Source organism: Hypomesus transpacificus, chromosome 11, assembly GCF_021917145.1.
Source record: "Hypomesus transpacificus isolate Combined female chromosome 11, fHypTra1, whole genome shotgun sequence".
In the NCBI taxonomy this organism is placed as follows: Eukaryota; Metazoa; Chordata; class Actinopteri; order Osmeriformes; family Osmeridae; genus Hypomesus; species Hypomesus transpacificus.
Window position 1 is genome coordinate 19,348,131 of NC_061070.1, and position 27,911 is coordinate 19,376,041.

At 48.9% G+C, this 27,911-nt stretch overlaps 1 protein-coding gene across 1 annotated transcript; it reads left to right on the top strand.

The window, feature by feature from the left end:
- Window positions 1-963: 963 nt before the first annotated feature.
- Window positions 964-27,911, top strand: LOC124474229. Its single transcript, XM_047030191.1, has 16 exons — window positions 964-1,045; window positions 15,125-15,575; window positions 15,795-15,845; window positions 17,984-18,084; window positions 19,067-19,190; window positions 19,380-19,429; window positions 20,205-20,310; window positions 20,493-20,651; window positions 20,877-20,994; window positions 21,076-21,137; window positions 21,267-21,392; window positions 21,533-21,621; window positions 21,736-21,891; window positions 22,513-22,872; window positions 24,685-24,869; window positions 26,998-27,911. The coding sequence occupies exons 2-16, from the start codon at window positions 15,218-15,220 to the stop codon at window positions 27,413-27,415; spliced, it is 2,463 nt and encodes an 820-aa protein (XP_046886147.1). The 5' UTR covers window positions 964-1,045; window positions 15,125-15,217; the 3' UTR covers window positions 27,416-27,911.

The window sequence follows — 27,911 nt, forward strand, 5'->3', positions numbered from 1 at the left end:
GATTTCTTCCACTGACCTCAGTGGAAACTGGAATACTGTTGCCCTCCTTTGAGAACTGGAGAAAGAAACATTATTTTGTGTGTGTTTGTGTACAGTGTTTTTTAATACTATGATTCATCGTTTAAAAACACCAAAGTGATATCAACAAATCTAAATTCCCCATCATCTTCTCTTCCTGACCCTGAAGCAGCGCTTCATCTTTTATCTTCAAAAACAAACCCCAATTAGCTGACCTAGTTCAAGCCTCTCTACAGATGTTTGTGTTTGGCAGGGGGAGGAGCCAGTGCTCCTTCCATGGGATTGGTCCGCCAGGCGGGGGGGCGTGGTTTGATGCGCCCATCTGGTTTGTTGTAATCAGCTTATCAGGCGACAGCATCGAACAAGGAAACAGCACATTAATGTGTGGGAATGAGACGTACATAGGCTTTGTTTTTCACAGAGCCCCACGGCTTCCAGAACATTCCAAGTCCTCTCTTGCTGCACTTGCTTTGGGGAAGAGTTTGCAGGTCCGTTTGGAAAGGATCTGAGAGCTAACCACTGTTCAGCAAAGTAGTTTCAAGTTTATTTGTAAACAAAAAATATTACATAAGAAAAAAAAATCCCCTCTTGACAGTTTCCTGCAGTTCTCTCTAATAAATCCTTATTTTTCCATGAGCTTCAATTGTCAGTCTTCTACAATGCCTCCATGTATAGTTGCTAAGAGATAAGCACGTTTTACAATGACATGAAGCTTCCAACTGCATCCTCTCCAGTCCTCCTCCGTGCTGCGTATGTTGTTGACTTCCTTTGTCTCTTCTAGGCCAGTGTGCCAGTATGTCGATGTACAGTATAATCTCAAACCCATCTACATCTGGACACTCTTAATCCCACCTAATCCCTCTCAGTGTCCTGGGCCTGCAATCCCAATGACAAAAACACTGTGTCACTTATCTCTTGGCGGGGAAAGTGAGGAGCAGTCACTGGCTTCTCGGTTTGCCTTGAAGTTACTCCTCCATCGGAGTGTTCGTTGAGGAGATGAGTCTGAATGTGAGCGTCCTGGTTTGAGGTAAGTGTGTGTTTTTCAGTCTGGTTGTTTTCTGCTTTTCTGAGATGGTGTTTTGTGCTTCAGTGTTTTGTTCTTAACCAGGAAACCGCATCACAGTCATTGCTAGATGTGAGGCTATGTCATGGTGTTAGAGTCCTGAGATAGCTCAGAGAAACAAACTCACACAGAGATGTTCCCAGTTTCTCCTCTGAAAATCTTCACACACACTCAAGCGTTTTGGAAAGCAGTTACTGTTCTTTCAGTCAGGCTTGCAAAGAAAAACAGGTCTCGTTTGTATTGTGATTGTGGCGTCCTCACCAATACTCACAGAAGTAAAGGAGAAGCTGTTTCATTTTAATCATCGGCTTTGATGAAACGTTCAACTGGCTGTAGCGCGGAGCTTCCAGACTTTGTAATTTACGGCGTCTCCTGCCAGTCAGAGACCTCGTACTAACGGGTTTGTGTTCCGCTGCTAAATCACCTCGAGCTGAGAACCGGCTCCCAGCGAATGTTTATGATCCATTAACAGCCAGAGTTGGAGGGTGCCAGAGTCTCCGTGCCAACTGGCAAACCCCGAGACGCACGCCTGGGTCACGCGCTGGCCCTGTCAGTGATGGGTTATACTGGGTTTCGCTAAATTCTCACTCCTGTTCACGACGCGCATGTTGTTTTAGCGAGACGGGTCGTCACGGTCCGCTATTGTGAACGGTTGACGGAGTGTACTGTAGGTAAACCCTGAATGTTGGACTTGGACAGCTCCAGGCAGGCTGGGCGGAAGAAGAATAGGAACGCGAGGGAGCTGTCTCGAATTGAGTGATGTGATCTTTGAGAGGAGATGTGGTTTAGACCTGCTCGCGTGGACCCCACCCTGGGCATGCCACCAGCGCCTCTCTCAGCAGTGTCTTTCTCATGGAGACGTAGATTAATACGCAAGCATCAGATGCCTGTAAACCTCTATTGCGAAACGCTACCCTGAAACAATTAAAAGTAATCGGTACTAGATAGATATTTCTATTCTCACCTCCTTTATTTTTATATGCTGTCATTTCTATAAAATATGTTATAGGCATGCTTTTAGTTTATCACAGTTCGGTCCTCCCTAACTCTGCTATCAGTACATTTGATTATATATTGGACACTTTAAATTGTCCTTAAATATTTTCCTGACTTTTTAAAATGATGTTGTTGGCTTGTAGTCATCAAACCATGGAGTATGTGATATAAATTGAGAAGTCATGTTCGCTGGATCCATTCATCAGTTGTGTGGTTGTAATGTAAGCCCATTACAATGGGATGATGACCTTACAACACAATAAGGGGGAATTCCAACCTGGTTCTTATCTGATTGAAAACACTTCCCACTATAAGTCAGCAAACTGCAGTAGGATGGCCCCGACATCCCATTTACCACACAGACACTTATCTGTGGCACAGTCACTAAGACAAGTCTTTTCTTACGGTATGCACTGAAAACAGAGCACACAGCTGAATAGATTGCAGTACAGAGGGAGAGAGGTGGAAAAAGAGAGAGAGAAATAAAGAAAAGTGAAAGAGACAAAGAGAGAGAAAGAATGTTTCCCCTTCCCTGACAGAGGGAGAGAGAGAGAGAGAGAGAGAGAGAGAGAGAGAGAGAGAGAGAATGAGAGAGAGAGAGAGAGAGGGAAGGAAAAGAAAGCCAGTGACAACAGTAGTTCAAAGCCCCAGTGTTCGCATTTGATCCATTGTCCCTGCGAGTCTTTGGGGACGACGACCAAGCAGTCCTCCTCTTCCCCAGTCCCCGTCTTCCCCAGGGTGAGAGGCGGTCAGGCTTAGATGGCCTCGCAGATTAGTATCTGGTGGAGAGCTGGGTCAGGAGAGAGGGGGGGACGAAAGGTATGTCCCCATTGTCCACGGTTCAGCCTGCCAGCGCAGAGAGCAGGCTTGTGTGTTTGAAACGACTGTGGGTTCACGCAGAGTGAAATGTCAGTTTAGCTTTGAGTTTCTCCCGAGGAAGAAGTTCGGTTGGGTTTTTTAGGTTTTTTTTTGTAGTTCCACAAAGAATAAAAATGACTTATTTTCTATTTCAGGAGTTGCCTTTTCTTTAATGAGCATGCGTCTCTCCGCAGTGATGAACCTACTGGGTGGGATCTGTGAGAACGAGGGCAGTGAGAGCAGGAGGAGGGATCCTCCACTGGGCACTCACCACAAGCTGAGAATTAAAGGGATGCTAATTAAACAATGTAGTGATTTACAGCCAATAATGAGATACCCTGGGTATCATCTATCACTTCTCTAGTCCCTGGGCTCACATTCCTGGTGAGAGTTTTTACCATTTAATCACAGATCCTCCTCTCCTCTCAGCCTCCAGGTCTCCTACTGAGAGAGAAGGTTGAAAATTGTATTTTTTTTAAGGAATATTTCATAGATTTGAGTGATGGAGGCTACTCTTTCCACAATGTCTTGTCTCAGGGATCTATATTTATTTGAAAGAGAGGGGAACATAACTTATGATGTGGCTAGGGGCCCTCCAGTTAAACCTTGGCCCTATCATCATTAATACAAGCTCCAACCCTGAGCTAGACACCTAACCAAGGCAAGGGAATCGATCACTAGTTTTCAAAGGTCAGAACCGAACTGATCATTAGCTGGCATGCTGATGAAAAGACAATAAAAGTGCCCATTCTGTGTTGTTTCATTAGTAGGACTTTTCTATAGGAGGTTTCTATAGGAGGTTTTTATAGGTTTCTATAGGAGGTTTCCATGGGTGGTCTCGTTTAACGGACTTCAGCCGACTACATGGCCTCCCTCGCAGAAGGATCCACCTCGAGAGTGTGGGTTTGGGCTTGTGAGAGGGGGCCTGAGGTGTTGCCTGGCTGCAGGGAGGATGTTGGACTTTTGGGAGAGGATGAGCTTGGGGCTTGCAGGGTGCTAATGCAGCTAGCAGCCAGGAAGCCAGAGTGTTGACTCTGCAGATTTGAGCAGAGCTACTCTGACGACAGAGGGACTAAACACACCAGCCCCCCCCGTCCCCCGATGGACCCATAAAGGGGTCACCTCGGGCCCCGGCCGGCCCCGGGTCAGAAGGGAGAGGCTGGGGAGGATACAGGTCGTCTGACCGCTCTGCCGGCTAATCAGACTGACAGTTGGAGACTGGAGAGGGCGACAGTGTTTGTCTACCTCTTTGTTGCATGGTGAGCCAGCACACAGATAGAGCCGGCCTGGCCAGGGGTGACATGGGCCCTGCCTGCCGTCTGGCTCAGAGGACTCTAGGCCAGGACAATAAGGACTTCCTGTCCCTCATCACACTTCCCTGCTTTCCACGCTGCTGGTGGTGGTAGAGGGGGGGGGGGGGGGGGGGGGGGGGGGGGGGGGGGCGTGCGAGGGAGAGTTTGGTGGGGGAGAAGGGGGCGTGCGAGGGAGAGTCGGCCGGGAAGAGGGGGAGCGTGCGAGGGAGAAGAGGGGGGGGGGAGAGGGGGGCGAGTGGAGGAGAGTTAAAGTTCTAGTACTAGCATGCATTTTTTCTCCTCATGTGAGTTTTTGTCTTCATCAGCACGAACAGGATGTTCCCTCTCTCTGCCTGGGGCGGGCGCTCGACCTACACTCTGATGCTCCCTCTCTCTGCCTGGAGTGTGGGTGTGTGTGTGTGGAGTGTGTGAGGGGGTGTGTGTGGGGGTGTGTGGGGGTGAGGGTGTGTGTGTGAGGGGTGTGTGGGGGTGGTGTGTGGGGGTGGGGGTGGGGGAGTGTAGGGGGGTGTGTGGGGGTGGGGGTGTGTGTGTGAGGGGTGGGGGAGTGTGGGGTGGGGGTGGGGGAGTGTGGGGGGGGTGTGGGGGTGTGTGTGTGTGAGGGGTGTGTAGGGGTGTGTGTGTGTGAGGGGTGTGTAGGGGTGTGTGGGGGTGAATGTTGTCGTGTTAGGGAGATGGTTTCCTCTGCTCTGACAGATGCCTGGAGACGTCCTCAGGGCAAGGCTGGGCTTGACTGACTAACAGCAGGAGAGCACACACAGCATTTTTTAAATGTTCCTTTCAATCTCTGCTCTGCTTTTGTAGACGCTAAAACAACATGACAAACAAAGAAAAAATCCGGATGAAATATAAGTAGACCAACTGATAACGCTGAACGCTTCACTTGCCTTTTCAGCTTTGGAAAGCTTTCCTTTGTGAAAACTAGATTTTATTACCACGGTTACCATGAAGTATAGTTATTGAGTCTTCGGTGTCACTGTATTGTAAGCCTCGGAGTCAGTTATTGTTTGAGGGTGTTATGTAACAATGTTCTAGTGGCCTGAAATGTGCTACCGCTAGTTCCTAATGACCTCTGGGTGTTACTGACACAACAAGCAGGTCCTGGAGATATGTGCTTGACCCTTAAACGAACGACAAGTTAAATATTCCAACTCTTTTAATCACCAGAGCGGAAACCAGAACCCCGATGCAGTCAAAGCTATACACAGCTACACACAGCACCAAGAACATAATGTCGAGAGTGAAATGTTTAAATCCAAGCTACCGGGGTTGAGCAAACAAACCGATGCCAGTTGTAGCTAGTGAAGAATGTGGAAAGCTCAGGTCAGTTCAACAGATCTACGGGGGTGCTAAATGACCCTGATGTTGCTGTTTGCGGAAGAGAGGAATAAAGATGGCATCAGAGTTCTCCTGTTACCGTCGGGGTCAAGGCGAGAGGTCAACCTTCAGCAACCCGAGTGGTAAAACAGCTCACTGCTGTCTGCACAAGCATATGGCCCTGGGACGCGACCATACCGCCCTCCCATCCCCCCCCCCACATACACACACACACTCACCCCCCACACACACTGACCCCCCCCCCCCCAACACACACACAGCCTCCTCACTTACACACACACCTCCCCCTCACTCTGCACAGGCATATGGCCCTGGGACGCGACCGTACACACACTGAACACCCCAACATACACACTCGCCCCCCCACCTCTGCACACACACACACTCAACCTTCCCCCACACACATGCAACACCCCAACACACACACACGCACACACATGCAGTCTCCCTACTTACACACACCTACCCTTCTCCCAATCACAACCTCCCCTTCACACACCCACTCCTGTGCCAGAACAGCAAGCTCTCTGGATGCTCAAAACATACAGTATGTTCCTGAATATCTCACATGTTTTCAAGGTTGTTTAAAAAACAAAGCCTGTGAACATATCGAGTTTCAGATAATCCTCTATCAGAAAGAGGAGCGGCCTTTTCTTCAGCTTGTGTTTCAACTCAAGTGATTCGAGACGTATTTAGAGAATGTAATAGAATAATTAAAGGGGTGTGTTGAAGGCTCATGAGGGAGATTAGCTTGTTGTAGGAGTGGCCGAAGCAGCACCAGCGGCTGCATTGACGGGACCAAACCTCCTGGAGAAAGAAAGAAACAAAGTGAGGACAATAAGAGACGAAAGCCTGGATGTGAAGAGAAGGGACAGTGTGGGCAGTGCTCTGTGTAGGCTGTGATTGGGTTCAGGGAATAAATGAGCCTGTGGGCATTTGTGGAGGAGCACTCAGCCTAGGAAATGAGGCCGCTTTGTTCCTGCCCCTTGCCTAATAGAGCTGGGGACTGGGTTTAGGTTTCTGTCGACAGTTCACTGGGACTTGAAAGGATCCCTGGCTGCGAGGCTGAGAGTTGATGATCTCTGTGCGCACTGTTTATAGTTTTAATCTTACGAGTTTATCAGTTGTTTAGTGGCATATCTTACTGCAGCGATGTGAAGTCTCAGGTCACTCGTCAGATGATGTGGTTTGCTGTAAAGCTGTACTTTGGTGGGTTTGTTTACAGTAATATTCTGCACCCACAAAGGTGGGTCTCATGCCAGCTGCCTGGTCCCTCATTAGTGCTTTCCAGAGTGTGTGTGTGTGTGTGTGTGTGTGTGTGTGTGTGTGACCTCTCAGTCTCTGGCTTTGTCCATTGTTCCCACCTGGTGGGAGGATGATGAAGGGTGAGGCAGGTGAGACAGGTGAGACAGGTAAGGCAGGTGAGGCAGGTGAGGCAGGTGAGGCAGGTGAGACAGGTGAGGCAGGTGAGGCAGGTGAGGCAGGTGAGACAGGTAAGGCAGGTGAGGCAGGTGAGGCAGGTGAGACAGGTGAGGCAGGTGAGGCAGGTGAGGCAGGTAAGGCAGGTGAGACAGGTAAGGCAGGTGAGGCAGGTGAGGCAGGTGAGGCAGGTGAGGCAGGTGAGGCAGGTGAGACAGGTAAGGCAGGTGAGACAGGTGAGGCAGGTGAGGCAGGTAAGGCAGGTGAGACAGGTGAGGCAGGTGAGGCAGGTAAGGCAGGTGAGACAGGTGAGGCAGGTGAAGGAGGGTGAGGAGGTTGTAGAGGGTAAGAGAGAGAGCTGGGGGCATGTGCCAGGTCTTCATCCTGGCTGATCCAGCAAGTCTGCAGTTTCCACAGCAACAATAATTTTCAAACTGGTGGGGAAATATTTACCCAGAGTGCAGTGGGTTTTCGTCTAGGGGCGTAGAGGCGGGGCATGTAGTGAACATGTGGTGCATGTGGTGGGCATCCTGTGATGTAGTGAACATTCTCAGGGTCCTGTGCACACTCACACATTGTCCACGCTCACACACCAGTAGATTGTTAATTAAACGGATGATGAACTTCAGTGATTTCGAGGACTTTAATTGGTCATGTCATGTGAGGGCTGTTTGAGTGAGTAAACACATTCCTGCACCCTTCAACTATGCCATGAGAAGATGGGATGAGGGAAGGCCCAATGTCTGCTGTGTTGGGTGAAAGTCTGTTTTGCTTTCATCATCTAAGCCAGAGACTTGCTCCCACAACGGTCGCCAGAAGACTAACTCACAGTTTCATCATCTTTAATCCGAGATCCCTGATTGTTTTCTTTAAGATTAAACTAATTTCTAACAACCAAACATCATCATTGAAGCATGTGCGTAGGATGAACTGATTTGAGAATGACTCCCAGGTAGTTTGATAGGCCACACCTCCCTTAGCCTCTCTTCAAATCAAAACACATTTGATTTGTGCAACTCTTTTCACTATCCATGCCACAGAGGGGGAGGGTTCAAAGATGCCTACGGATCAGAACCTAAAACAAACCTAAAACCCTCAAGGAAGACAAGGGAAAAACTCCCACAAAACGTTCTCACAACATCCCTCTCACCCCTCTCACCCCTCTCACCCCTTCCACCCCCCTCTCTGTCCCTGAGCTATAGACCTGTTGTTGAAGCTCACATCATAGGGGATGAAACCTCAATGAAAAGCTCAGAAGGTCTGGGTGAATTGTCCCAGCAGAAAAGCCTCACAGCCAGTCCCAGAGGGCCTGGTCTGTTGTTTCCACCTGGTCCCCCTAACCCCCTCAGTAGAAGATGATTAAGTCTTGAATCACCTCAGTCTTGTTTTGAGTGGGAGGAACATGTCCTTTGCTGTGGCCCAGAGACAATAGACAGCCTCCTTGTTGGGATTCTTCATGGAGATATTTCCCCCACAATGCCCTGCCAAACATCCGCCCCCGCTCCTGTGGATGGGTTGAAGACATCCAATCAGCTGCCAAAGTCAGTTAAAACTCCCATAATTCCTTTTATGAGCAGCATCAAAGGGCAGCGTGCCCAATGGGGGGTCATGCAGATGAGACTAGACTTGTTTTCTTGATGCAGCCGAACAATTCACACAATAGGAGTTGTTGGAAGTCTTCTGGCTGGGTTGGCAAATGTAGGTCAGGGTGGGATGCTGAAGTCTAGAGTCTAGCCTGTAGTCCAGAGCCTAGCCTGTAGTCCAGAGCCTAGCCTGTAGTCCACGGCCTAGCCTGTAGTCCAGAGCCTAGCCTGTAGTCCAGAGCCTAGCCTGTAGTCCAGGGCCTAGCCTGTAGTCCAGAGCCTAGCCTGTAGTCCAGGGTCTAGCCTGTAGTCCAGAGCCTAGCCTGTAGTCCAGAGCCTAGCCTGTAGTCCAGGGTCTAGCCTGTAGTCCTAGAAATGGTGTGTCCAGCATGCTACTCTCCATATTTAATTATGGAGTCAGTTAAACTGTGTGTCTTCCTCCCTGCTCTCAGGGCCTCTCACACAGTGTTAGCAGTAATCTGCTGTGATTTCTCGGAGGCCTCCAAGATGCAGGCGTCATTAAGGAACCACAAAGGCTCGTCTGGATGCCAGGACTGAGACGTGGTCCCCTCCCCCCCTGTCTAAAGTGTCTCCACAACAGCTCTGAAGATCTCCTTTACACAGACATCCTGCAACATTGCCCGTACAACAACGACCCCAATTGAATTTGCAGTCGTACCTTTTCATACGGGACAGTAAGGCAATATTCCCACCTTGAGCAGGCTGTGAAAGAGTCAAACCACAGCCTGAACTGGTAGAGTAAACAGCATGGTCTACATATCTTAACTTGTTCTGTCTCTGCGCTCATCCAAGCAACTACGTCAATCACGATTATTAAAATCAGTTCTTGATCAACAAGTCTTTTGCCAGACAAGATCAAGTCAGTGAAAACCCGTCTCCGGGAGGCCCCGTCAAAGCACAGTGCCTGGCATCAGCTCTCCAATGTTCCCATGGGAAAGTTCTAAATGCTGGACAAAATGTTTAAAATACACCGTTTTCGCAGTCGAACTTTCCAGTGGTGCTCATAATGCTGCTAATTGTTTGTGGGGAGGTTTGGTGTGAGGGGCTTAGAGAATGAGTCCTGAGGAATCTGATGAAGCAAGTTTCCATGTGTCTGCGATCTGTGAAGTCAGACCCCCCGTGTTAATATCTCTCTCTCTCTCTCTCTCTCTCTCTCTCTCTCTCTCTCTCTCTCTCTCTCTCTCTCTCTCTCTCTCTCTCACAAACACACACACAGTGCTGACGTCTGCAGGAGAAGCAGCCCCCCCCCCCCGTCTCATACGTCATGGTCTCTCTCTGTAAGAAGATAAACATAAACTAGGGAGGAAGACAGGAATCGGCTGAGAGAGAGAGAGACAGAGAGAGAGGGGGGGGGGGGGTAGAGACAGGGAAAAGGCTCCAGTCGTCAAATTAAACCCCAATCACAGTCACTGTACAGGGATTCCAGCTACCCAATCAGCCAATTTAAGACAAATGATTTGGTTTAGCTTCTTAGCCACACTGGGCGTGGGAACTGCAAAGTTTCTCGTAAAAAAAAAGTGCCTGTAAATGATTCCCCTCCTGCTTCAAAGCACCTAACAACTAAAAAGGTTTCTGTGTTTATGTGTGTTGCTGACTTCTCCAACTCTCTCAGCTACATGACTGAAAACGTACAACACGTGATACTCATTCAAGGAACAATGCAATGTTAATCTACGATTATTAGCATGGCAATTTAGAAATGAAAACAGGATGCTCTCTCATACTTTAAAACAAATCTGACAATCTGTGTCCGCGAGTCGAGCAACCCTGGAGGTCCTTCACTATTCCTCCTGCTCCTTCTCTAGCGTCGTGATCAAACACGGTTGTGGGCTCCTTCCCCCACCTCCCCCTCCTCCTCCTCCCCTCTTCGCCGCTACACTCTTGCCTCCCCTCCTCCTCCCTCCCCTCCTCCCCCCTCCCCCCCAGCCCCCAGCCAGATCCGTGTGGCTGCTAATCTTTGGTGGTCTCCTGACTTCCAACAGTAATTGATTAGAGAGAGGAGGCTGCAGAGCTGGAGGGGAAAGTTCAGACCTGAGGTTGCCAAGGTCGCTGCCCCTTCCTGCCCCTCTGAAACCTCTCCTTCCCCTTTTCTCAACATATCAGGTATCAGCCACTGGGGATGCAGCAAATATTTGGCGCATTGGATCCAACTCTCAAAACGTTTTGGCGTTCCGAACAAACAGGAAGGTTTGTGTAAGCAATGTAGGAGCATCTGTTTGTGTCAGAAGGTTTGAGAGGGAACGAGGTCTTCACTATTCAGTTCAACCATCCAGGTTTCAATGTGCTTATTTTTTTTTCCAGTCTTTTCAATGTCCCAGGAATGGGCCACTGACGTTATGACCTCAGTGTTTACTCAACATCCTGAGAAACATGAAGAGGTTCTGGATGTTATTCTTAAGTTCTCACTCCATTTAATATAATTTCACATCAAGTGGAAGACATTTTAGTTATGTGGAAAGTGACTCAGTCTGCCATTGTGTTTAGCAAAGCCAATTACAGTACAGCCTTAAAAGTGTGTTGCTGCGTGTGTGTGAGTGTGTATGTGCCTGTGTGTGTCTGTGTTTGAGTGTGTATGAGTGTGTGTGTGTGTGTGTGTGTTGGTGTGTTCAGGTGGGGTCACCTTCTCCCTGGGAGTCGTCCAGGAAAGGTTGACCCCAGTGGGGGGAAGCTGATCGTAGGACCCGGCCCCCCGTGGAAACGCCCGCCACAGGAAACTTTCAATAAGCTTCAGAGCTGAGGAGTCGAGCTTGCTTCACTGAGGAGCTCTTGCAGTGTGGAGGGCTGGCGTGGCTCTGGACCCCGTCCAGGTTATACCACTCTCTAGTGGACAGAGCCGTCAAAACACACCGCACATGCTCAGAGCATGCACAGTCAGCACATACAACAGGCCAACGAGAGAATACAAATTTGTTTAATGAGAGACTTGGCCACAACAACCAGGAGAGACTATTCATTCTCTTTGCAGTGTCTCATTCCGATAGTCAAGACTTGTGGGATTTGGAGTCCTTCTCCCTCTCGAACAGGAACTCCCCCCGAGGCAATAGTCATCTGTCTGTATAGTTTCCCACAACCTATTTCAGGTTTTATTATGTGATGCTGGTTGTGCATAACTCAATGTGTCACTTGAATCAAACCTAAACTAAATATCCATGTCTTGGGAAGGAGGAGCAGGCAGAAGGCAGGGCAGGAGAGATCGGGGAAAATACTTTAATTGCAGACAGAAATGTTTTTCCACCAGTTGTGTGTCTTAAACGTCATGTAAATGGGATTACCCTCCCCCCTCTTGTAAAACGTCCAAATACCAGAGTTAGATATCACAAACGTCTGCCTGTCCGTGCTGTAGATGAAAAGATCCTGTGTTGTTTTTCTTTATCAAGACAGGGAAGCAGTTCCACCAACCACAGCTTTCAACTTTCTCTCTACTGCTCTTTACTGCCACACAGTGTCCAACACACAAACTGCACCCTGTCTCCCACAACACAAACCCACCCATTAAGGACACTGTTCTCAACAAAACAAAATGCAGATGACCACGTCAAAAGGAACACTTGTATTACAGAGTTCCCGGTGGACGGTTTCGACCTCTTCTCAGCGAGAGTGGTGTCTTGGTTTAGCCGAGGTAGTGGTTTCTGAACCATGGCCTCCATCACCCGGTGTAGTTCTTGGCATGCCTCTGAGCCTTTCAGCTCTTGCTGCGTCATGTTCTGCTCTGAGGTAAACTGATACAGCTCAGACCCCTTTTCTTTTTTCTTGCGACCTGTTTCTCAGGCCAGGTTGGTGAAGCAGGGTTCCAGACCACCTCTCCCCCCCCCCCCCCCCCCCCCCCCCCCCCAGCGGAAACTGGAGTGTGGGCCCGAGAGTGGGGTTGTCGCTGGGGTACAGAGCTCTCCTCTCCCCCCTCCCCCCAGAGCTACACAGCTCTGCACATAGTCTGTCATGAGGCAGTCTGGATGTCTTCAGAATCACCTCACTGGAAGACAGGGGAGGGAGGGAGGGAGGGAGGGAGAAGGGAGAGGAGAAGGGAGAAGGGAGAGGGAAGGAGATGAGGAGGGAGAGAGGGAGGGAGAAGGAGGGAGAAGGAGGGAGGGGGAGAGGAAAGGGAGGGACTGTAAGAGGAAGGAAAGGGAGGGGGAGAGAGGGAGTGAGTGAGGAAGGAGAAGGACGGGGGATAGGGAGGGAGGTAGGGAAGGAGGGAAGGAGAAAGGAGAGGGAGGGATGTAGGGAAGGAGAAAGGGGAGGAAGGGATGTAGGGAAGGAGAAAGGGAGGGAGGGAGGTAGGTAGGGAAGGAGAAAGGGGAGGGAGGGAGGTAGGGAAGGAGAAAGGGGAGAGGGAGGGAGGTAGGGAAGGAGAAAGGGGAGGGAGGGAGGTAGGGAAGGAGAAAGGGGAGGGAGGGAGGTAGGGAAGGAGAAAGGGGAGGGAGGGAGGTAGGGAAGGAGAAAGGGGAGAGGGAGGGAGGTAGGTAGGGAAGGAGAAAGGGGAGAGGGAAAGAAAGAGGAAAGGGTGTAAAAGGAAAGGGAGTGAATTGGTGCCCAGTACCACAGAAGGAGTCTCCTCAGTAATGTGCTCTGACAGGGTCCACAGCGTCCAGGGAGGGAGATTTACTGCATGTTGCTGATGTCAGCAAACTCAAAGCAGTTCACCAACAAAGTGTTTAGCTGATTTTGAGAAAAGGAGCTTTTTACTTTCACTCCTAGTGTAAAGCCAGTCTACGAAGCTACCAAGGAGAAAAGTAGAAAAAATCTAATTTTAAAAAAAAGTTTTGAAAGGTTGAATAAAAAATACATAAAAACGTTTTGAAAGGTAGAACAGATATTTTTTTCAAACAGTTTAGATTTGTCTTTTTTGGAAAACTCATATTTCACAAAACGTTTTGAAAGGGTGAAAAAATATTGCCCCCCCAAAGCTTTTGATAAAAACGTTTTGAAAGGTTGAAAAAAAAAAATTTATGGAATTTTTTTGGGGGGACAAAAAGTTTAAAGGACTCTACTATTCACTAGTGTACCAGCAGAAGGTTAACCCTGCTCTGCTTTACTCTGTTTTAGGTTTCTCTGTTCTACTCTCCCCTCCCTCCTTTCACTGTGTGAAAAAAAGGTTTTGAAAGGTAAAAAAAAAATCCCCCCAAAGTTCTGTACTTCTACCTGAGTGAAGGATGTGTGGACTTTTGCCATCTCTGGGTAAAACACTAGGCAGTTAACCAGTTTAGGCCTTCCATTACAATGCACAAAGTTTTGTGGTACATTTCAATTTTAAAATAAAGGTAACGTTTCCAAAAAACAGTTGGGCAAGTAAGTGCTCTCTTTTTCATTCCTTAACATATTTCAAAGAAGGGACACAAACTTAACCTAGCCTAAACACCCCATGCCTATCAATAAGAGGTTTTCAGTGTACATTTTCTAAATACACTTTCTGAATTTACTGCAAGAGCATCACCCGCATGAATTATCTCTGGAGACAAAACCCAACATGAAATCTTTTTTCCTTGGAAGTCCCAGCAGCTGTTGTTGTGTGGGTGGTTCCCACGCTGGGTGCCACCCTCATGATGGTGAGGGCATGACCGAGCCTGTGAGATGCGTCAGACCATCCAGAGGGGTGAGAAGATCTTCACATCCATGTGCCCAGAAACACAGCCCTGCACCTACACACTTTGCTCACCAGTTCCTCAATGATTCACATGATTTACAGTATGTTTAAGACGTATTAGACACTAGAAATCAAACAAGCGCCCACGCACAAATGGCGGGCGTCCATTTTCATATTCGTTTCAGATTTTTTATTTTTGGCAGTTATTCTCGTTGTTGCTGTCAGGTCTATTTGAAAGCTGTGTTGCGCTGGAACAATGAGCCTGCTTTGCACATGAAAGCATTCTAATTAAACCAGTATTACATTTCAAGTATTCTCCTGACCCAGAGCACATCAATTGATGTGTTTTTCTGTGCTCGGTCTAATGCTAAGCAACGCACGTTGCAGATGAGCATTTGCATCGCGTCCTTTGAAAGGGCGGTCCAGTCGAGCTCCAGAGGTTTGGCCGTCAGTCCGTCTTCCTTCGGGACACCAGAGGTTCACCACCCCTCCGTCTTAGTCCATGCTTCTCCCTGTGTGAGAGGTGGGGGTGCGTGGCGTGACCTCTGCAGATTGGACCGTCATGGCCGTCAGGCTGGCCGTACCAGGCTGGATGCGTCCTGGGAGGCGACCTTGGAGGAGGAGCGCCCAGCGTCTCTCCCGCAGGCTGCTCTCCTGCTCCTGCCTGACAGCTGAGGAGAGGGACCCCCTGGGCGCCGGCCCCCAGGAGACCAGGCAGGGGGAGGTCCCCTGGGAGAGAGAGCAGGTTCACATCACCGTGGAGGATCTGGGGGAGGTCAACCTGAGCTTCAGCCTGGCCGGGGAGGCAGGGGAGGCAGGGGAGGAGGAGGGCCCAGCCTGGATGTGCAGTGTGACGCGGTCCGCTAGCTCGGTGTCCACCTGCCACAAGGCCCTGAGCAAGAAGAGACTGAGAGGTCTGTCCTCACTCCCTCTGCAGGACAGGACAGACCGGGCCAGCGAGGGCGATGAGAAGGAGGAGGACCCTGTGCTGTTTGAGGCAGACAGCACCCCAGCTTCTGGAAGCCTACTCATGCCTCCTGTCATCCATCTGATCCCACCCACTCCCTCCGACATCATTGACGACGACCAGTTCTTCGACATCAACTCCGAGGAGGAAAGCGTGGCTCTGACGTCCGACGGCAGCTACGGCACCGGGGAACAGGAAAGTGATGAAGAGAAGGCGGAGAGAGGAGAGGAGATCAATGTTGACCTGGGTGTTGAGAGTCTGGACATGGATGACAGTCAGAATGTGCTGGAGAGTTTGACCCCTGGGCCTGAGCCTGGCCTGGCCACTGAAGAAGAAGACAGTGGGAAGAAGAAAAGACCCAAACCCAGCTTCCTACGTCATGCCTACCAGGTCGCACCTCTCCCTGAGTACCCAATCAAGAGTGAGTCCCTTCACAGGGCCCCCCAACAATCACAACACACTCTCTCAATCTCTCTTTGTCTCTCTCTGTCTCTCTCTCCCTCTCTCTCTCTCTCTCTCTCTCTCTCTCTCTCTCTCTCTCTCTCTTTCCTTTCAACTGGAAAACATGTGGATTGCTGTCAACAAAATATTATTTTGTCAAAGTGGATGTCATTGGCTTTTTCTTATATTCATATTGTAGGGAGCTTCAACACCGGCATCAATCTGCTGTTGTTCACGGAGCACAACCTGGGTGAGTGAGACTGTGTGAGGGGCAACCTGGGTGAGTGAGACTCAGGAATATAACTGTAAGGCAGTGGAGAGTCTGGATGGTGGTCCCTGTGGTCCACGTCCTGAGCTCATGTGTTGGCTCCCAGTTTTGATCTTGGTTCTCCATTCAGAGTAAATCACAACGATTATGTGTCACAGTCACAGTACCTCCCGCCTCTCCTCTGGGAGACGGAGACCTTTTTCATTTCTTGGAATCTCTTTCTAGTCTTTGTGGGAAGTATTCCCTGTGCGTGTTCCTGTAGACGGTTCCCAGGTGTTGGGTTGCTGTGACTCACGAGCCTCCGCTCCCTTCCTCCTCTGGCCCTGCCTGCAGTGACCACTCCTGGCTTCTCAATTAGATCAGGGGGAAGGTTGGAGTCAACTATTCGGATGATGGTGTGGGTTGAAAGATTGTAGTTGTGGTTAGGCACTTACAGTACATGGGGTTGCTCATCATTGATCAATATGTGTGTGTATGGGTGAGTTTGCGTGCGTGCGTTTGAGTGTGTCTGTGTGTGTATGGGTGAGTTTGCGTGCGTGCATTTGAGTGTGTCTGTGTGTGTATGGGTGAGTTTGCGTGTGTGTGTGCGTATACTCACACACACAATGCATTTGCTGTGTTTGTCCCTCTGAAGGAGTAGAGAACCCAGTCACCCGTGCTCTGAGCCTGTGCCACACACTCCCTGTCTCTCCATTACCACTAGTTTTCCCCTCCCTGTTCCTCTCCCTGGCATCCACTTCCTGTCGTCCTGTGAGCCTTTCCTGGAAGGCAGTCCGAGGTCTGACACAAGCTGCCACAGGGCCTGGCCTCCTCCTGCTGGCTCCTGCAGCTCTGCCCCTCATCCTGCTCCATCACACGTCACACCACTCGTCAAAATACATGGAAATGTATCAATCGGAATGGAAGAATGTTAAAAGAGGGCCTTGTTGCAGGGCCACAGGCTCTGAGGTCAGGATTGGGAAAGCTCTGCTGTTAGAGGAAGGCGATTCACGTGGAGAGGCTTGTGTCTCTGTCGGAGAGAGGCTAGAAGACAACCTGTTTGCTTTGCTGGGTGAGATGGGGCGGGGGAGTTCAGGTGAAAGTGATGTCCATCCTCTCAGACAGGACTCCACAGCTGTCATGCTTAAACCCATTACTCTGACCTATCTGATCCTGGCTCCCTCGAAACTCCAGACCATGTCAAACTATTAAACCAGCCTTTCATAAACGAGGCCCCTGAAATGCAGAACATGTGTCTGTGTATGTATGCGTTGATGGGATATTTGATATTCAGTTGTTTTCTGTACATACACAAGGCCTACAGGAATGTACAGTTAATCTCAATATACTGTGGTAGAAGTTAGATTATCATTCACTTGCCGAAAAACTCTGATAGTACAATTACTGCTGGTATCCTGACAAAAATGTTACAACAAAATTGTGATATTACATTGCTTTACTGTAGATTTCAATCCACCCAAAGATGTTGGTCCTTCTAACTGCTCCGTATAGCATGAAGGGAAAGAAAGAGTTTTCAGGTCAAGTGACCGTTGGGAATGCCAGAATATTAGTTTTCTGTGGGAAAGAACACAGCTGTCTTGTGTATCACCAAACAGACACGTCTATGTCTCATGGGTTGCTAGGCGACCATACTTGCTGTGTCCAGGATCATCACCGTGTCAAGCAGCAGAAGACCAGATAGTTTGGCTTTTACTGTCCTAAACTGACTTCATCTTGTCAGGACATTGACCTCCGCCTGCTTCCTTTTTGACCTGCTCTGTGCTGAAACACATGTTTCATTGTATTCATTTTGCATTAATCGAAAGCAAAGAACAACTAGTGCATTTAGAAAGAACAAAACAAGATCAAAGATTAAAGAAGTGCGTAGTTCAACAGTATTTCTGTGGTCAGTCAAGGAACAGTCTACATTTCCTAGCCACATCGCAAAGTAACCACATCTCAGCTACCAAGCACGTGAACAAAACAAAAAGAGTATCACAGCAGTGCAGCAATAACATCTTAATTGGTTAAATATTGTGTACCAACAACATCTCGATTACTAGCAGATGAACGTGTGGCGAACAAAGACAACACACTACGGTGTGATGCTGGTGTCTCATGTTGTTTCTCTGCATCGGTAGACGACCTGAGCAGCAAGGATGCCGTCTGTCACCAGCTCCTAACGGCAGAACTTGGCCTGCTTCCCCTCAGCACACAGATGAAGAGCTTCACACACCTGCGGGTAAGACCCATAGACTGTATATGAGAGTGAGAGAGAGAGGGTAAGACCCATAGACTGTATATGAGAGTGAGAGAGAGAGAGGGTAAGACCCATAGACAGTATATAAGAGTGAGAGAGAGAGGGTAAGACCCATAGACTGTATATGAGAGTGAGAGAGAGAGGGTAAGACCCATAGACTGTATATGAGAGTGAGAGAGAGAGGGTAAGACCCATAGACTGTACAGAAGAGTGAGAGAGAGAGAGGGTAAGACCCATAGACTGTATAGAAGAGTGAGAGAGAGAGAGGGTAAGACCCATAGACTGTATATAAGAGTGAGAGAGAGAGGATAAGACCCATAGACTGTATATGAGAGTGAGAGAGAGAGGGTAAGACCCATAGACTGTATATAAGAGTGAGAGAGAGAGGGTAAGACCCATAGACTGTATAGAAGAGTGAGAGAGAGAGGGTAAGAACAGGCTCAGAGATCTAGGGTCTCCACACTCCCCCCTCTGCGTCAAGGGCGGATGTAGACAATTTCAGATAGATGCTTTGAGTGACCCATCATGCGCCATCAATCATGCAACCTTTTACAGTATAAGGCTTGTAAACATGTGGAAAACTTTCCTTTGGTGGTTAAGACGAATATAGAAGATTGCTGAACTTGTCCTACTGCAGATTAGATTTGAGGGAATTCCAATTTTTGCGCGAATAAGTGTAGGCTACTGTAGTGTATGCTGGTTAAATAGATTCGATAAAGCTTCTAATCTTTTGATTGGAACAAGCTTTGATTACGACAGTCTAACTCATACACCACACAATGTTCCGATCCACCAAAAAATAAATGATATATATAGGCAATTGACTTTCTAAAAAGTTCCTCAAAGTTGCTCAATTACGTGATTTATAAGTAAATCCAAACCAAATTGTGCCTCCTCAACCGCGGAAAGTCGCTGAATTGGCAAAAATGTTCCGGTCGCTTCGGTGGGTTTGTGGTTTGTGTAGAAGCCAGCGATCCGCTCCTGCAGCCTGGGAGACACCCGCAGCCACACCTTCCACACCATGACCCAGACTATTGACCAATCACAAGAGGAGGAAGGGTCGCCTCGGCAACGACGCATAACCGTTGGTAAGCCCCCCCCCCCGCCCCCACAAACACACACACAACACGATGATCTCCGGTTCCGCTAATAATCACAATCCTCACCCTAGCATCACAGGGTAAACTCTTCGAAAACATTGTTTTTCTTACAGATAAATAAATTAAATCATAGTGCTAGCAAACAATAACGCTTTTTTCCCCCAACATTTTCCTCAGCGTCGTACGTGCCCCAGTCCAAGGACCAGAATGGAAACTTACCTGAAAAGGTGAGAAGGCACATCGTCAGCTTGTTGCGCCCTTCAGGGTGGCATTAGACAAACCCTAAACTGCTGCAATTACTGAATATATTAAGAAATCCTGGTAATCTAGTCAAAGCAATGACTGTGCAAATATTGCTTGAACTGTTTTGCTTGTGGTTAGGGGGTGTTTCCTGTGAACACAGAAACAATTTAAATAGTTAAATTGTATCTGTTTTATAGTAATTACTTATACAGTATATATTATGTTTATGTTATACTTTTTCTAACATGATTGGACGCTCTTGACTAGTTTTCTCAATTACCATTAAGCATGTAGCATGCAGCTACAGCCATGCAGTATGAGCCCATTAAGATAAAAATACTTAAATTCAATAAGATTTAAGCCCAAAATTCAGAATACCTCACTGTTTTCCACCCCTGACAAAAATCTATAATTTGTGTAAACATGCTCTCACAGCAACAATTTGGAATCTGTACCGATCAGCCAGAACAGCCACAAAGCCTCCTAACCATTCACCCCATCACCAGTGGCTCCACACAGTGCGTCGCACCATGCCAAATGGGCTCTGGCAACAGCAAGACCTAAACAGAAGCTCGTATATCACAGTCCATTTTAAAGTCAAGGGAGAGCATAACAACTTAAACGACTTATAACAGCACACGGCAGAGAGATGTGTGTTGTCAATTTCAAAGAATCCCATGTTTTACTGAAATACACCTGATTCGTCACTGAGATGAACCAAGATCCTGCAGATAAAGACCTGTATCTGTCTGTTGGTAGGGCTCAGACTGGCAGGGAGCCAGATCTCTTGGGGAGTTCAGCACGGAGGAAGTCTGCCAGTGGTTCGTCAGCATCGGCCTTCCCAAGTGCCTCCCTTTCATCAGAGGTACAGCAGACTTTTCCCTCTCACCCTCCCAGCCCCGCAGCCTTGTGAGGGATTCTCGCCGGCTTCCCAGCCTCACATTGCCAGTTTGCTCATTACAAAAGAATGTCTAAACCTAAGAAATTGTGTTTCTGTTGTGATCTCCCTCGCTGGCCTGTGCGTGTCGATGACCCCTTCCGTGACAGAGAACGCTCTGTGTGGAGCAGACGTCGCGTCTGTGGATGTCAACACCCTGGAGGTCCTCCACATCTCCTCCCTGGAGGAGAAAGAGCAGCTCCTGTCAGCCATCTACAGGGAGATCCACCCTCCCAGCTCCACGTCCCAGGAACTCGACTCCCTGCTGGGTACACTTATGGAATGGCATCACCCACTGTTTAGAGTTTTATGCCTGCTGTTCTTGCGATTACAATGATCCCTCTTGGGTACTGTAAAGTTAATTCAAATTATCATACAAAAACCACCACACAGCCTCGGATTACCTGGGTTAATGTACTGCCAGGTGGTAGTTACAGACGTTTGAATGACAGGCTTTAATCGATGTTCTCTACAGTACTGTCTTTCTTCTCCAGAAACCTTAGGGCCTAATAACGTAGAGAGCTTCACTGCGGCTTTAGTGTCTATGAGCAAGTCCAAATCCTCACCGCAGGTCAGCTGCCTCAACATGAACCGCTGTTCAGTCAAGCTCAGGTAAGTTTTGCCCCGTATACCACTTCAAACGTTACTGTGATCTAAACAGAGCCATGATTTCTTCAACTATTGTGCCTGCAGCAACAGAAACCACAATTATCTGGTACAGAAGAACTCTCAGCTAATAGAGATCACCATTAACGGTACTTGAACCCATTATTACTATGATATCATTTATTTGTTGAACACTTCACTTGATGTTACCTTGCAAGAGTTGCCGTTTTTAAGGTCAAAAGGAATACATTTTGTTATGGTGTCATGATATGTTTCAGCCTCAGAGAGAATCGTCCATCTCAGGACCCCCAAGGAGACCTCGGTGGGCAAGGTAGTTGAGTCGTGCACCAGGATGCTGAACATGACAGAAGACAAGGACCTCTTCACCCTGAAAGAGGAGCAAGGTCAGGCAGACACACAAACACACAGTGAGGTCAGGCAGACACACAAACACACAGTGAGGTCAAGCAGACACACAAACACACAGTGACCCTGCAGATGCGTTCCTGTGTTTTATGGTGAATTTGTATTTCGGTTTTTGAAGGTTCCTCTGAAGAGCTTTCACTAGGTCTACAGATCGGTAGTTTGGCAACACCTGTGAAGAGGCAGCTGGAGCTGTACCTGTGTAAAAAGGTAGGTCTGCCTCACTTGCCCTACAGCTGGGCTGATGTCACAAACCAAAGGTGATTATTGCAATTCTGCAGACGCATGTTTGATCTCACTCTTTATTTTCTTTCTGCAATAAAGGAGAAACCTAAATCTATAGACATCCAAGACCGTAAAATAAACAATGTCTGTGAGAATTCTGTCAATCAAAACCTCCAAGTAAGCCTTCCAGGTAAAGAAGAAAAGATCAAAGCGCTGAATCAGCAGGTGGACTCCCTCCAACATGTCATCCTCCAGGTGCGTCTTAACGAACCACACAACCAATCATCACTCAACAGTAAAACGAATTAACACAAAGAATGATCCAAAATTGACGAATCAGACATATCACTATAAACATCATGAACAACGACAGATCCAATCCCAGAACGCACTGCTCACTTCTCGTTCTTCTCGTGAAGGTTAGGGTTAGTTTGGGTGCAGTTCTAGGGGTTAAGGTTAGCGTTAGTTTGGGTGCAGTTCTAGGGGTTAGGGTTAGTTTGGGTGCAGTTCTAGGGGTTAGGGTTAGTTTGGGTGCAGTTCTGGGGTTACATTTACATTTATTCATTTAGCAGACGCTTTTATCCAAAGCGACTTCCAAGAGAGAGCTTTACAAAGTGCATAGGTCACTGATAATAACAACAAGATAGCCCCACAGCATTGCGGGTAGTCAAAAACAAGAAGTACATATTGTGAACAACCAAAAAATAGTGCTAAAGGGAAGAAACCATAAGAGCATGTAGTTAAACAAGTTAAAAATTACACAACATTAATTTAGGGTTAGGGTTATGTATGAAGCCCTCAGTAGCAGTGCTTGGAAGAAGGGCTCGACAGATCAAGTTCGATGTGATCTGACCACGTGAGTGGTCCTGCCCCCAGGTCCAGGAGCTCCACCAGGGTCTAGTGGCATTCTGCTCAGAGCTGAAGAGCATGGAGGGAGAGGTGGCGCAGGTGGAGCTGAGCTCTGCTGAGCTGGAGGCCAGGCTGAAGGAGGCACAGGGCCGCCTCAGAGACAAGAGAAACAGTCTGCAAGCTCTCAGAGACCCCCCGACCCACACAGCGGCTCACGGAAGCGGGTACGCGAGCAGCGCCCAACCATTCCTTTTCAGGCGATCGGAAGTCCGTCTCCTGGATAAGATGAAGACGAACTGCCAGGTGTTTAAGGAGGAAATCTCCCTGGTCCACCTGAACAGACAGGTGGCTCACCTCCAGACCGCCCTGCAGGACTGCCAAGACAAGGTAACACCAGGTTCATCAGATCCACCACACCCACACCCACACCCGTCAGCTCCAGACAAGGGTTTACATGTTTGTCCCTATTGTGGTGCATTGTTTTAATGCTACATCAGCCTCGAGGACCAGGGTAACACAGCAGGATGATTGGAGATTACTTCAAACATCTCGAGCATCCTGAGCTGTTTTGCTAAGCAGACGGCATCCATCTTGTTTTTACAGTTTCTTCTCTCAAGCGACAAACACATTCCTCCTTTCACCCCTCCCTGAGTCTATTTCATGAGGTTGAGCCGTTAGCAGCTGAGTAGGACCAGGCAGTAGGCCGAGGGTCACCAATTAGCTGAACATGCTCTTCCAGGGAGAGAGGGGATCCACAGCGCTGTCACCTGAGAGCCTGTGACCATACCAACAATGGAATGTCAGTGACAAAAGCCACTGGGAGAGCGAGAGAGAGAGATGGCCCACTGCATGTAAGAAGATCCGGGTGCGTGCTCACAGGAGACTCCTTCTTCTCAGTTTGTGCCTATTTTTTTTTTACGTGGGCCTTTTATCCTGCTGGAGGAGCCCTAACGAGGAGCCATGAAAAGACACGCGGCCGGGAGCTTTGAGAGGCGGGCCGTGTCACGTTGCGGCCCCAGGGTGAGGCAGCTGGAGGTGCTGAGTTTGTGGGAAACGCGGCAGAGCTAATGTTTATCAGATGACCTCATCAGAGTTAACACGCGGGGGAGAGGCGTGCGCGGGCGGCAACCTGGGAACTAAAGGAGCTTCAGTGCTTGGAGGGAGGAGGGAGGGAGGGAGGGAAAAGGAGGGAGAGAAAGAGACGGGTGGAGGGAGAGAGAGAGGGGGGGAAAAGGGAGGGAGGGGGGAGGGAGGAGGGAGGGAGGGCAGGAGGGAGGGAGGTAGAGGGGGAGGGAGAAGGAGGGCGAGAAAGAGAGGGGTAGAGGGACTCTAGAACTGAGAAAGAGGGGGAAAAGGGAGGGAGGGAGGGAAGGAGGGAGGGAGGGAACAAACGGCGGAAATTATTTTAAAAGAGCAATTTAGCTTGGAAGGCAAAAAGAAACTTCAGTCCCACTGTTAAAACATCGACGGGGACCTCCTTCTCATGGTCTGGAGTCGGGATGCGTTCTTCTTCAACCTTGCACCTGAACCGCGGCATGTTTTATGTTGACTAATATAGACTGAGTGTTTCTGGAGCATCTGGAATGTTCTCTGTCTCGACCAGGTAGTCCAGGATCACGGAGGCTCCTCTAGACAAACAAGAACAATATGAAGAGAAAATGATTTGGGCTCATGGCATGCATCCAGCCGAGAGGGAAACTTAACGGGAGAATGATGTGCATTATGGGCTGTTTCTCAAGGGGCTTCTGCTGCGTTTCCGTGGAGATATCCTGTCTGGCTCTCATGCCTGAGGAGAGGCCTCAGCTTTGACCTCTGACCCCGGCAAGACGGCAGCAATGGCTGCGAGGCGTTCACACGCCACGAGAGACAGCCAGGGGAGGGGAGGGGGTTTGGGGGCAGAGGGGGAGGGGGCGAAGTAGGGGGGGCGGGTACTAGAAATGTAGTGGCCAGACACACAAGCTATTTTTAAAGTACCTTTCATTCTTCTTATGGGATGTCTTCCTGACCTAAATTCTGTGTACCATGTAGGCTGTGGCCTCACCGCAGAGACCTGGGTTTGAATCTCCCCCTCTCTTTCTCTCTCTACCTCCCTTCCTTTCCTGTCACACATAACTTGAAACTGTCCAATGAAGCATGAAAAACGCTCCAAAATATATCTTCAAAACAGTGAGAGCTGGTTGTGTGGCTGTGTGTTTGCAGGAGAAGGCCCAGAGGAAGTTCTCCACCCTGGGCCAGCTGGTGTCCCCCTGCTGCCCAGCCATGCTGCTGGTGGTGGAGGAGAGACCGGGGCCGGACGGACGCTACGGGTTCACCTGTCGCTTCACACACGGCTGCGGCCTGGTGGTGGTCGAGGCAGAGCACACCCACCTCTGCCTCAACGACAGGTGAAGGCACACACACACACACACTCACACATACCTGCACACACATGGAAATGTCCCCCCGCACACACAAGTAACATCTCTCGCCAACCCACTGGAAAACCTGCCTGTCCACAAACCTCCTCCTGCCTTGAACACAACGAAAGATTCACCTTATTGTCCAGGCCGCACCTGTAAAGATAAACACCTAGGGAAGCGTCCTAGCCTCCTGTAAACACCTGGGGAAGCGTCCTAGCCTCCTGTAAACACCTGGGGAAGCGTCCTAGCCTCCTGTAAACACCTGGGGAAGCGTCCTAGCCTCCTGTAAACACCTGGGGAAGCATCCTAGCCTCCTGTAAACACCTGGGGAAGCGTCCTAGCCTCCTGTAAACACCTGGGGAAGCGTCCTAGCCTCCTGTAAACACCTGGGGAAGCGTCCTAGCTTCCTGTAAACACCTGGGGAAGCGTCCTAGCTTCCTGTAAACACCTGGGGAAGCGTCCTAGCCTCCTGTAAACACCTGGGGAAGCGTCCTAGCCTCCTGCCTGTGAGCAGCAGAGATCGTCCAGCTCACTGGACCGTCAGAGCAGGGGCCATAACAGGAAACCACGGTAACGTAAAACTGGGATGTCGGAGCAAATGGAGAGCAGTAGATAAAAGAAGAAAAACATGTAGTCATGCAATTAGTGTTGTTGTAACCATGGCAGCGACACATTGACATCCCTCACACACTAGCCAAGACACACACACACACACACAGTGCTAGTGACGTTGTGAGAGACAGTTTGCTCACTTCAAGTGGAGATAAAGGCCCGACTCAGAAAGGCCTGTCTCTAACCCAGTAAAGAGTCTGAACCACAGAACCACGGAGTCTTGAACGTTGTTGCGTGTGCGTAGCTAATCACAGGCTGTCTGCCAATACTCCTTTCACAGCCTGTGAAAAAATATAAAGCCTTTAGCCTATAAAGTCAAAAGTTTTTTTTCCTTCTCGTTTGTATTCCGGGATGACTATGAATAGAAAATTAACGAAGGCAGTGTTTGATGAGCTGAGAATCTGTGTTGAACTCATGTTTTAATATTTCATGACCCAGGAGCCTTTGATATTATTTGTGGGGTGTCTTATGACAGAAAACACTGGAGGCAGTCTGCCTTGCAGGTGCCAGGGAGACGGTAGATGACTGTAAAAGAACAGACAAGACCAGATATTTGACAAGACCAGTTGGATGAGAAGCACACTTTCCTCCCTCGCTATGCAGCAGCTGGAGCAGCTGTCCTGGTCCTGCTTCTGAACACTCTTACCTGCATTAGCAACCACACAGCATCTCTGCAACCACACAGCATCTCTGCAACCACACAGCATCTCTGCAACCACACAGCATCTCTGCAACCACACAGCATCTCTGCAACCACACAGCATCTCTGCAACCACACAGCATCTCTGCAACCACACAGCATCTCTGCAACCACACAGCATCTCTGCAACCACACAGCATCTCTGCAACCACACAGCATCTCCGCAACCACACAGCATCTCCGCAACCACACAGCATCTCCGCAACCACACAGCATCTCCGCAACCACACAGCATCTCCGCAACCACACAGCATCTCCGCAACCACACAGCATCTCCGCAACCACACAGCATCTCCGCAACCACACAGCATCTCCGCAACCACACAGCATCTCCGCAACCACACAGCATCTCCGCAACCACACAGCATCTCCGCAACCATGAATGAAAGGATTGTAGCGGGTGATTCATGTTTGTCTGTGTGTGTGTGTGTGTGTGTGTGTGTGTAATGTGTGTGTGTATGTAATGTGTGTGTGTGTGTATGTAATGTGGGTGTGTGTGTGTATGTGTGTGTGTGTGTAATGTGGGTGTGTGTGTGTGTGTGTGTGTGTGTGTAATGTGGGTGTGTGTGTGTGTGTGTGTGTGTATGTAATGTGGGTGTGTGTGTGTGTGTGTATGTAATGTGGGTGTGTGTGTGTGTGTGTGTGTATGTAATGTGGGTGTGTGTGTGTGTATGTAATGTGTGTGTGTGTGTGTATGTAATGTGTGTGTGTGTGTGTATGTAATGTGGGTGTGTGTGTGTGTGTATGTAATGTGTGTGTGTGTGTGTGTGTGTAATGTGGGTGTGTGTGTGTTTGCTCCAGGCTGGTGGAGGTGAACGGGGTACCTGTGGTGGGATACAGTGAGGAGGAACTCTGCTCCCTGCTGCTCCAGGGTCCTACTGCTGAAATTGTGGTTCTGCGCAGGCCTCCTCCCTGCGCCTCCTCCCTGCGCCTCCTCCCTGCGCCTCCTCCCTGCGCCTCCTCCCTGCGCCTCCTCCCTGCGCCTCCTCCCTGCGCCCCCCCCCAGCAGCCCCCCCCCGGTCACCACGACAACCAGGAGGCCATTGTCACTGGTCACCACGACAATCAGGAGGCCATCATCTTCGATCACCATGACAACCAGGAGGCCATAATTACCGGTCACCACGACAACCAGGAGACCATCGTCCACTCAACCTCCACTGACCGGGCATCTGTCACCACGGCAACTCCCCAATTTCATGAGGTTATGGCGATTTGATGACAGAGATTCATTCCCTCTTCATCTGTGTGTGTGTGTGTGCATGTGCATCAAAGAGAGATGGACAAAAAGAGCAAGATATCTTTTAAAAATATATTTTGTCCCAAAGGTGAACAAAATGGTACTGTACCATGTTCACCTGTAGCTGCAACACATCCTGTTAGATTGTTGCCACTTCGTACATGGTCACTTATATGTTTGTTAGCTATTGTACCAGTTACAGTATTGTTGTATTTTGTTAAAGTGATGTGACCGTGTTGTGTGATGTTGTTGTATATTAACCATTCCTTAGTATGTACCCTCCTTCTGGGTAGGTACTGTGCTAGTATTATCCATATTGTCTCAGTAAAGGGTGGATTAGTAAAAAAGACTCACAGTCCATCACAGTCCCTGTGCTAGAGAGGGGTACTGTCTTTTCAACATGTCAGATCTGTAGACTGAATAAATCTCGGTCAAAACAGTTTTTTTCTGTCCTTGTTTGACGTGGCTACATGTT

What these genes read in the sequence shown, in the direction of transcription:
- LOC124474229 (XM_047030191.1), top strand. Translation starts at nt 15,218, where the DNA reads ATGCCTCCTGTCATCCATCTGATCCCACCCACTCCCTCCGACATCATT. An exon ending in CGCTGTTCAGTCAAGCTCAG is followed by an intron (nt 20,995 to 21,075) that starts GTAAGTTTTGCC and finishes TTGTGCCTGCAG; the next exon opens with CAACAGAAACCACAATTATC. An exon ending in AATAGAGATCACCATTAACG is followed by an intron (nt 21,138 to 21,266) that starts GTACTTGAACCC and finishes GATATGTTTCAG; the next exon opens with CCTCAGAGAGAATCGTCCAT.